This window comes from Mastacembelus armatus, chromosome 19 (genome assembly GCF_900324485.2).
Source record: "Mastacembelus armatus chromosome 19, fMasArm1.2, whole genome shotgun sequence".
In the NCBI taxonomy this organism is placed as follows: domain Eukaryota; kingdom Metazoa; phylum Chordata; class Actinopteri; order Synbranchiformes; family Mastacembelidae; genus Mastacembelus; species Mastacembelus armatus.
The window spans coordinates 15095178-15106260 of record NC_046651.1 but is presented as its reverse complement, the minus strand read 5'-3'; the positions used below and the strand labels follow the sequence as shown (position 1 = coordinate 15106260).

The window sequence follows — 11083 nt, the reverse complement described above, 5'->3', positions numbered from 1 at the left end:
CCCACCAGACTTCTATCTTTGTAATAATTAACTATTAGGACTTTCCTGTCATGAAAACCAAAAAGTACATTTATTTTTGTCACAGCTACATTATTAGAAAATTATAGTGTGATATAGTGAGCTAATTGATATCTGCCCATAAGAGAAAATAAAAAAGTAAAAAAGGGACATTACAATATGGTTTTGTCAGCAGTTATATCAAGTACATAATTTGCAGTATTTGACATTAAAATGTGCAAAAACACTGGTATGGTCCTTTAAAACTGTACAGATAATTCTTTACTTAAAAAGCCATTGGAAGCTGACTGTCGGGTCCTAAATATCTTTTTGTACTGACTCCAAGCAGATGGCTCTAGATAAATAAATCAGTAAGTAGATATAGGGATAGATAGATACTACTCCAGAGTTTAGCTAGTATGTGTAATGCGTTAATCCTTGACTGAAGTAGATAGCCGAACAGTTGAAGTTAAATGTTGTCTGTTCTGTCGTCCTCTGAGCAGATGTGAGATCTAACCAGAAGATGGCAACATTGCTCTATTTTCACGGGGCCGCCTGCTCTTGGATAACATGGCCCTGATGGTTCTTTTTATACTGTTGCTATAAGTGTATGGACTTGACTTGTGCTCTGATGTACTGTGAACCATTGTGTCGTGAAGCATCTTGTAACCTGCAACTGCTGTTTCTCCAACATGGACCCGCCCGATGCCTGTTGTCATAACCCTATACAGAAACTCAAACCCACCACTGCTCCTTGGTGTTTTACCACACAGATCTCGTTGGTTAATGTAAATACTGTATGTGGGTGAGGGAGCAGTGTAAAGTGTTTAGGATGTAGGCCTACTTTACCTGTGTTGAATCCATCAGCTGTTCCCCAGTGTAATGTGCTGTATTAAAACCTGGTGAGAACAAATCGACAGTGGTGGTGTGGCCTCTCTTCTGATTAACTCTGTTTTCCCCTGCGTCTTGGTTTGGGCGTGCTAACATGCCAAATAACAGTGATCTCTGGAGGGACACAATCAGCAATGCACCTGAAACACAAGCATCCTTTCAGTTCTTTCTCTAATGTGTATATGGAACATGTAATATCAAGTGAACAAATTCTTAAAGTTTGCCATTTCCCCACTCTGATTGCTTTATGAATTAGAAAAAATGAAAACAAAAAGATTGCTCACAAAACGTTTATTCTCTACAAGTAATTGCAATAAATCTGCTTAGCTGCTGCTCTGTGACCCATGAGTGCTGTTAATCTTTTGTTTTGTTTTTGTTTGGATGGGTTTCCCTCTATAAAAAAGGGGGATCAGAGGACACCCTTGCTGCAGTGGATTAAATACTTTATTGAAAACAGACGAAATGATTAATGGTGAGCCTAAATGAGCCTAAATCTGCTTTTGGGGTATGGCTGAATATTTATAGGTATTTATAAATCTGTTAAAATATTAAAATTCTGAATATATATATGGACAATAGTCAAAATCAGAAGTCCCAATATTGGTTCAATATTGTTTTGTTTTTTTTGTTTTTTTTTTTACACAGTTTGACATTACTACTTACATTATATTTGTGTGAGTCATAAAAACTGGTAAGTCACATCTTGATATACTAGATCTACAGCATAGCAGCATAAGGGGTGGCAGGAGTGTCATGATAGAAAGAGCAAAGTGCACACAGTTAACACAATGGCCCAAAAATAAACACTGCCTGCCTGCCATTTTAGGAGGGATAATTACTATGTCACTGCTAAATTTACACTCACAGAGCAGGTGAATCAGCTGTCGTCATACACATTCAAAATATCTGTGTGAACCAGTAAATGCTGCACACAGTCCTTGTTTGTTGACTGACATTAAGTTTGTTGTTTCACCTTTAACCCAGAGTCAGAAGTCCAATGATAGCATAGTGATTTTAAATGAATCTCCCTTTCTCTGTGTGTGTGTGTGTGTGTGTGTGAGTGAAAGAAAACACACACTCAGTGGCTTGAGATGAAAAACTAAATCTGATCATTTCTGGGACTTAACCTTGTGGTTTATGTAATGTTGCAGTCAACCAAGAAGTAGTTTCAGCGCTCAGAGCCCATGTCCATTGCATATGGCTACTACTGCAAGGATACTGGTGCATTGAGAAAGAGACCTGAGTTAAAAAACAGCATGACAATCTGAGAAGTCTCTAATCATTGTGAAGGGCTGTGAGAAAGGTGATGAACGAAAAACTATGATCCAGGTGAGCCTGCAGAGGCTGTAAGAGGTCAGACACCTGGTGGAGCTCAGCAAGGGGAACACTCCAGCAAATATCAGACAGTGTGTGGTTTTCTCTGCTCTTGCCTTGACTGAAGGGAGCCAATCGGGTTATTTGGGTGATTAAGGAGCAAAGGGCAATCAAGAGTAGACTTGAGGGATCCACTTAAGCGCTTGACCAAGAAATCAGTGCACCACAGTGAAGATGAGAAGAGCTGGAGCAGCTCTCAAACACTGACGATTGTTTCGCTGCTGTCCAGCCTTGAACAGCAAGAGTTTAACATCCAGAAGTGCCAGTACAAACATTACGGAATATAAATAATCCACTACCATTTTAGATTGCTTTACTGTGACACGCACACCACTCCAATGGAAACCCTGTGACACTCAGCCAGATGAGCATCATAGATACAGTATGTTGTAGACTGATGCTTACCTGTCTGGCACAGATGAAACGTCATCCACGGTGCCCTGATGCTGGAAGTCGCTGCCATCGTGAACTTGATAACAGAGATTTCATCACACTGAAAAACTGTGCAGACCTACATTAAAAATAGCTTCACTGATTTTTCTCTGCCATTTTTGGTATTATACTTCAGGCTATGCAGTGGTGCTTCACTGAAATATTTAAATGAATGCATGTTTTTTTTTTTTTTTTTGGAGACAAGCTGAATGAATAATCTGTTAAATCTTGACAACACAGACCAAGATCATCCAGGTTTCTTAGGTAAATTATTCATTATATGCTTACATGTTAATATAACAGCAAAGTACTTGTGACTACAGCTATTCTCTCTGCATCTGTAATGAAAAGGTTAAAAAAAAAAACATTTTCGTGATGCTTGAGGATCACATTGGTAAGGTCAAATAAACTATTTATTATGAAACGAGCCTGTCCTTCATATCCTCAGTCAAAAATGAGCTTTTCTCCAAATTTTGACATTAGAGTCAGAGGTCAGACAGAACTAACAAGACATTCCCCTCAAGGGCTTCTCTCTTTCTTGTGTCTTTGAGAAAGTAAGTGAGTGTCTAAGTTAACTAACTGCTGAGCTCTCCTCATTAATCACACAGAGAGTAGAGGAACCAGAGGGAGCTGTCCTACATCCCAGAGACACACACACAATCCTTAAAATAACTGGGACCATCATAAATAACACCATAAAACCTTTTTAAATAAGACTGCAGCATTACTCAACGCTTCACTGTGCTCAGTGCAGCTAAAATAATAGCACTGGAAGGCAGTGGTGAGACGGGACAATGCATAGCAGTGATTGTTTTATCCTATGTGTGTGTTAATGGCCTTGAAGCTATGTAGTGTTATTCAAGGGCTTAATCTGACTCTGTTATGTGATGACAGAGAAGTATGAAGGGCAAATATTATGCCAGCTGTGGTGACGGGTGGTGTTCCCACCAACCACAGGAGCATGTTTTATTTTGGAAGGATCCAGTTGGTTTATTTAACTTCAACAGGCAGCTTCTTTCCCCTAAATGTCACCTGAGAAACATGTTTCCTAAAACTGGACAAGAGACTATACAAGCAGATATTCAGCATGACTAATCAATGTGGCCCAGTTACATAACATATGTGAGTTGCATATCTCTCTTATCTCCAAATTTGGCGATTTCAGGGTGAGACTGCTGATACTCTCAAAATCCAAAATCCACACACACACAAAATGCCAAAGGTCTGTTATGATGTACTTTTGGAGATAGATTTTTCTGGACAGTAGGTTTGTGGCACCAGACAAGCGTGAGAAACCATCAGTCCAGAAGCCATGGTGCAAAAAAGCATTGAGGTGAACACAAAACTGTTCTGGCAGGTTATTTAGTCTGAGGATGGATGGAATATCATCCAGATATTTAATGGAGAAAAGACAAAAATACTTCTATATGTTAGAAATAAGATCAAACATGGCAGCAAATCTTTAGAAATAAATGGGTCAAGAGAGACAACCCAGTGCTGAAATAGTATTTTTATTAAATACTTTCAAGATCCAAGTTCAAAGAATAACAAAGCTATGATGAAGACCAACTAACACTCAGACAAACACTTGATAGTCGTCAATTCATGGTTGTATTTCATTGTACATCATGATCATGCAAAAAAACTCCAGCATCCATGTGAAGGCTGGGGGAGAAAGCGCAGCCCAATAGTATATCATTACAACGCAGGGAAAACGCTAACATCGAGGGCCTCATACCAAGCTACGGCTCCTGAATCCTTTTTTTAAAAATTTTGTTTTTTTTTTTAATATTCATGTCACCTATTCAACATTCTGGACGGAGGAAATTCTTATTTCAAAAGATGCAAATATATATTAACACTAGGCTCCATCCTTATTCAGGTAGGTACATGGTAGAAATGCGTAACTGAAACATGCATATAACTAGGTCTCCCACTCTGGTTCAACAGTGTAGGTCACAAAAACCTGCACACACCCACCAACACACTCTCTCTCTCTCCGGCTTTCATAACTACTCTCCATGAGCAGGCACGATTAAAACCACCAAGGGTAGATTACATTATTAACTGAATCCTGGTCAATCTATGATCATACAATCCATAATTTTATGTTGTCTTTACTTCCTCCATTTTTTTCCTTTTTTTTTTTTTCTGTGTGCGAGGGAGAGTGCAGAACTCCAGCTTGGCTGATTGGCAAATTACTAAACAACAAGTTAACAGCAACAGCAACGACAACAACAACAACAACAAAAAAAAAAACTCAACCCAGTAACACAGGGACAGAGAAACAACAGACAGGGGCACAAATAAATATGTGGAGCAGGGACTCGTTGGTGCGCAGGGGGAGGGTGGGGAGTTTAAGATACGACTGTTGTGGATGGATGGAGACAATTAAGCAGCACAGCGAGGGGGGCACCGTGGTCGCACAGCAGTGGTGCAGATATGTAACAAAGCCTGAACACACCAGGTGTGCATGTGTGTGATATGAAGAGATGGCTCACAGCACTGTGGGATCACCATGATGAAGGTCTTCATACTTTAAAAACTCAGTTGTTGGGCAGAGGGGGTCAAACTATTTTAAAATTGTTATTTCTTTTTTTCCCCCCCATCAACATAAAACAGTCTTGCGGCCACACGACGAGAGCTGGTAGCCTACACACGTCTGTGTTTTGGTTTCTGTGTGTGCTCATGAGCTACCAATATTTTAAGGGTGGAGAATTACAGCAAATTGAAGAGAGAGAGGGAAATTTTGCTCCTTAAACTAGAGGGTCACAGAAGTCATGGAGTGGTTCCCATAACCAGATGCACAGGATGAGTGTCTCTTAGATTGATGTACATATATTACAACTTTCTACATATATCTATACATACACTGTATTTACACAGTGATTATAAACAAATCAGGCCCTTGCAGAAAGCAGATAAAAGGAGCAGGGGGAAGGTTAAAAGAGGCAATGGTTAAAGATAGAGAAAAAAAAAGAGAGAAGGTGGGATGGGATGAATGAGGGAGAGGTGGCAGGCAAACATGCAAAATCCAAACGCCTTACCTGTCACTCTCTCCCTCCACTGCATACAGACACAACAGAACGTGTTAACACGCGCAGGGTAGCTCTAAACTTGCACAATAAAATCCCTCTTTTTAAAAACGTAGTTGCTTTTAAAAGGAGCCTCAAACATACGATCAGTCAGACCAAAAGAAAAAAAAAAAAGTTTAAAAAGGCTCCAGATATTCACAGGAATGCAAAGAGAACAGGACGCTAAAACACAACAAAACACCTAACCTCAAATCAGATGCCCACTGCCCCAATCCTACAACAACACGACTTTCCATTTTGTCAGAAAACAAGCACACAAACGAAAACACAAACACATAAAAAGCCTAAAGTTCTACACTTTGGTGCTTCTTGTTTTTGATATCAAGTTTCTCTTGTAACCATGTTCTCTGTCTTGAGTCAACTTGATTTTTCACCCCATTATATTGTTGCTGGGGAAAGTCTCCCTACATCTTAACATCAACGACCGGGTAGCGAGCACAACACTTTATACCCAGCAATCCCTAAATTTCCAAAAATATGTCAGAAATCTCAGCTGCTAGCTTCACATTCTTCTCTGTTCCTCCCTTATTAGATAGTTAATATAAATGCTTGGTTGGGTTTTGGTGGTTTCTGGTACATCTAGTCATAATTTACACAGTATATTCATAACTCATACTCATAAACTGTCACAAGTTCAACTGTAAATCCTCTCCTCCCCAGGACGACTCATCTTGCGCGGGCAGAAAAAAGATGGCTGCCAGGGGAGGGACAGAGGGCAAAGACGCGCCCTCCAATCAGGCGCCAGATGCATGCATCATCCCATGGGGGCGGTGTCTTGTGTTCAGCCGGCCCCCAGCAGGTCAAAGGAGGGACAGGATTGTTGGTATCGTGGACAGGGATGCAATCTCGCCCGGCCGGGCTCCTGGCACTAGCCAATCCACGCAGAGGACGTGCCTCTTAAACACGCTCGCTGAAAAAACACTGCCCCCCAAAACACCCACTCCAGTAGACTGGAGGCTCAGGACCACTGGGGGGAGCAGAGGAAGGAACAAATTAGTCTTCATTTTGTAGCTTCAGATGAAAAAAACAAAAAACACAAAAAACACTAATTTACTGTCAATTTTCATATCTGCGAATAAGCGGTGGAAAATAAGTATCTAAGGTAATGTCTTTATGGTAAACACAATTCTGAGGTATTTGTATTTTCCATTTTCTGCTGCTTCATACTTCAATTTCACTACATTTCATATTGTACTTTTTCTGCACTGTATTTTATTCTCTGAATCACACTGATAAAACAAAACATAGCAGAGGGAGCTATACAGCAGTATGTGAAGAACATCAAATATAGTATAAGATGTCAACATTAGCTCCACATTTACCAGATACAACATAAAAGTGATCAACACAATAATGCATCAATAATTGCAATAACATGAACTAATCCTTTATGCACAATAAGTACCCTTGGTACTTCAAATATATTTTCAAGCTAAAACCTTTGTACTTTTAAGTACAAATATGAAAGCAGAACTTTTACTTGTAACAGAGTAATTTTATACTGTGATGTTGCTTTTACTTAAGTAAAGGTTTTGAATCCTTGGTGATTCCATCCCTGCTGGGAATGCAGCTAAAAAAAAAAAGTCCAATGTGGCAAAAGACTCGAATGTGACCAGACAGGTTGTAAATAAACCCACAGATGAGCCAAACCTACTGGGAAGAAGTGAAGACAGATTTTTACTGAACCTATCAGATGTGAACATCTATCTCAGTTCACAGACCGACTCCCTGGTTGCTTTTTTACTTGCTGTAGTTATGTGAGCATCATCCTATGCAGTTAAGAATTCTGAAAGCAATTCTGATGCACTCCTTTCAGTATTACCTCGAGATCTAGTGGTCTAACCTGTCTGATCACCTGATACTTCTGTTGACTTCAAGTAATCAAAAACTTACAGATTGAGGCTTTAACATCAGTTTTAGATTTTAAACATGCGGCTGTAACACACACAAGACATCTGACGGTACAGGTGACTGTAGGCAACGAGCAGATGATTAAAACGTACTGATGTTTACCTGATTTAACTTAGAAGTACCTGATCACTGTAGTGGTGCAGCAGGCGCTCCTGAGCAGTGGAAGTGAACATTGAGCCACTTGCCATCGCGACGATGCCACACCCTGGTCTCCTCTGATTGGCTGGAACGAGGGCGGCCCGTGGAGTCCACAAACTGTGTGAGTCGGATGTAGGCGATGCATGCGGCATCCTCACCGATCAGGTGCACATGTGGGTTGAGCAGGGTGGTGTGCACGGGCTTGCTGTTTTTGCTCAGCACTGGGTAAAATAAACAGAGACAGACAGCAACAACTGGTTCAGTCAACCTTAAAATACTACACAACCTTAAATAGATTTTCTTTCCCTAAGCAAACACGGCAAAAAATGTGAAAAGCTTGATATTAATAATAACAATAAACTGAATAACTTTTAGTTTAGACCTATAGATAAAGCACTTTTCTGACATTTTACAGATAACACATAAGAGTATGGCAAATTAACAAATAATGAAAACAACAGATAATTGCAGGGTAATTTACCACAGTTGGATATTTCAGATGCTGTTGTCAAACATAAAAATGTCATATTTACCCATTGTTTCTAGTGCCCCTCATCATATCTGAGGAAACCTCAGCCAGCTGATATTCAGATTCAAATAAACAGATTAAATGTTTGTACACTCACAGTTTTCAAAGTAGAACTTGTGGAAGTCCATGCCCTCCACCAGGTTCCCCAGGGCCTCGGGTTCAAAAGAGGTGAGTCCAGGATCACAAATCCTCCTGAGAAAGAACAGTGGGTGAGAAAGTGAAAGAATCAGAAAATCAGAAAAAACAGATGCTAGAACTGAGTTGTGAGAAATAAGCACAGATAAAAATAATTTCACATCAACTCTTTTTACAAGGAAAATCCTGATAGATCCACTGCTTTTCATTCTACACATGTGGTTGAACTCACGTGTAAGCATCAAAATCTCCGTTGTTGATCGCTTCAATCAGCTGCTCTGTTATCTTGATGATCTCCTGTTTACGGGCTACAGACACAACAAGAGACAGAGAGACAGATGGTAAGTGGTGGGAAACCAGTCAGAAGTAGAGACAACAATTAACTACATGGTGGTTTAGTTTGATGACATTTCTTTTGTCACTTCAGACCCTGCTTTCCTTCAGGCTCTTCCTCTCTCTGCTACAGCTCAACACTCGTCTTTAACCTCATCACTCGGTCCAAAGCAGCTTCCTAACTGTGACTCGCCCTCGTCACTGTCTGTCGCTCTGCTTCTCACCTTCTGTACAGCACAAAAACTGACTAAACGCTACACTGCTGTGTGAGCACACAAACTGTCAGTAAAGCAAGAAAAAAATAAATAAATAAAAAAATCATCTCAACGTCTACTCAGCAGTTATTTTCCATGGCTTTCAAGCACATCTAGTTATGATATGACTGATAATTGATCACAGAGATAAGATGATGTATGAAAATTTAAACCTTTTAGGTTTTTCCTAAACTAAATCTATCCACTGAGGAAAACAATGGAGATGCAACCAGACTGTGTTATATATACAGTTCACTAATAAATGCAAGACAAAAACGATCTTTACATTCACCATTTCTCAATAATTGTGAATTTTCTGAGAAGTTTTTCTAACTCTTCCAAAATCAAATAATATTTTTAAAACACTGATGAACCCAAATAAAAAGGTTCAACAATAAAATTATCCCCAACTACAAAAAGCCATTTAAAAAATAAGTTTGGTGATATTGTTTTTCTTCTTATCAGTTAATCCTGTGAAAACATGAAAACCAACAACGACTTAACAAGTGGCCTGATATTTGATTATTTTATGTAACAGAGCTCTTTCTGCAGTGCTGTGACTAAAGCCGATGCCTTAAATACTCCACTAGAATGTGTATTTATCTGCTACTGAACACATCCATCAATTTACTCCAGTTTGAGGAAATTGAGTCTTTTTAAAAGGAAAAACATAAAATAAGATTGGCCATTTGACCAAATGTTCAGCCTTTCAAATTTGATCATTTTTATCCTTCACTGTCGCTAAAGCTGTTTTTAGAATGGAACATGTCTCAAGCAAACTGTGTGATACACAAAGGTGACCTGCATTTTAAGTTGCTTTTGTCTTGAAAAAGGACAACATGAAATGTACAAGCACCTTACTAAATAACTGAAGATGGCCATAATGTATGGCCTGCTTTCTTGATTTCCTCAGAAAACTTCCATTTCAAAGATGCAGGGTTTAAGTGTGCTGCAGTGAGTGGAGGGTGGAGAGCTGAGCTCAGTTAGATGAGGTGTGTTCTTACTCTGCTTAGTGTTGTTTTTAGCAGCGACAGTGTTGCTCCCTAGTGGAGCAGCAGGCATGGAGGACTGTGAGAGCTCAGAGTCGGGGCAGGAGCTGTTGCCTGTGCTGTTCCATGCCATGCGCTTTACGTCATGCGGTGGAACTGAAACACACAACGAATGGTCAACACACACAAACAACATGGATTTGATGGCAAGATGACAGAAATCTGTGTGATCACCCAAGCGCAGCTCATGCAGTAACAAGAAAGAAAAGTGACAAAACTGAAGATGAGGCACAGCTGATGTGGGTCAGTATTCAGTATAATTAGCAGGAAATAAACAGAGCATGGCTGTGACAGACATGCAGATGGGTAACATGAGGACAGGGTGCCCGCTGGAAGCAAGATCAGTGCAGCTCTGATCATGATGCTGTGTGATGTGGAAGTCACTTAACTGCCTGCTCTGCTCACATCTACTCTAATCTTAATGCTCATATACATTAACAAAGCCTCGTCTGATTTCTGCAGCGCTCAGCAAAGAGAGGATCGAAGCAATTGTTTATTAGCTCATGTTAAGCCTGTGGGGAAAGCTAGTATGTTCAGGAAGTAATGTGGGAATACAGGAAAAGGATGTAAAGGAGGAGAGGGAAAGAGGTCAGACCGTCCTTTAGTGCAGGTGTGTCTGACGAGAGCAGTAGAACAAGGACAGGAGGTCAAGAGATGAGAAGAAAGATCAGAGTACTGTCGGAGGATGATTTATGAGAGCAGAGATAATGAAGAGTTTTAAACAGTGGTGTATTTAAGAGAAATCAGGGATAAACTGGAGAGAAGATTAAATAACATAAAGCATTAGAGCAGAGAATGGAGGAGAAAATGTGAGAACGCTATGTTGTGCATAGTTCCAGTAAAGTCTAGTTCCAGTCTGACTGGGGGCTGGTTTAGGACAGACAGCTGCAAGGTAAGCAAGGCTTCCTGCTGTACTTTAGGAGTACAAGGGGACAGATGCAATGA

General features: G+C 40.1%; 1 protein-coding gene across 23 annotated transcripts in view; it reads right to left on the bottom strand.

The window, feature by feature from the left end:
* Positions 1-4186: 4186 nt before the first annotated feature.
* Positions 4187-11083, bottom strand: part of LOC113135776 (calcium/calmodulin-dependent protein kinase type II subunit gamma) — a 29118-nt gene continuing 22221 nt past the window's right edge. For 12 of the 23 annotated variants that reach the window (XM_026316036.1, XM_026316038.1, XM_026316039.1 and 9 more), the window contains 5 exons: positions 10094-10234; positions 8735-8810; positions 8465-8559; positions 7823-8059; positions 4187-6756 (listed from right to left, as the gene is read on the bottom strand). In XM_026316036.1, the coding sequence (XP_026171821.1) occupies positions 7827-8059; positions 8465-8559; positions 8735-8810; positions 10094-10234 (545 nt within the window). In that variant the 3' untranslated portion in view covers positions 4187-6756; positions 7823-7826. Of the gene's footprint in view, positions 6757-7802; positions 8060-8464; positions 8560-8734; positions 8811-10093; positions 10235-11083 lie in introns of all 23 variants that reach the window. The other 11 variants (XM_026316048.1, XM_026316053.1, XM_026316050.1 and 8 more) reach the window with 2 other exon arrangements.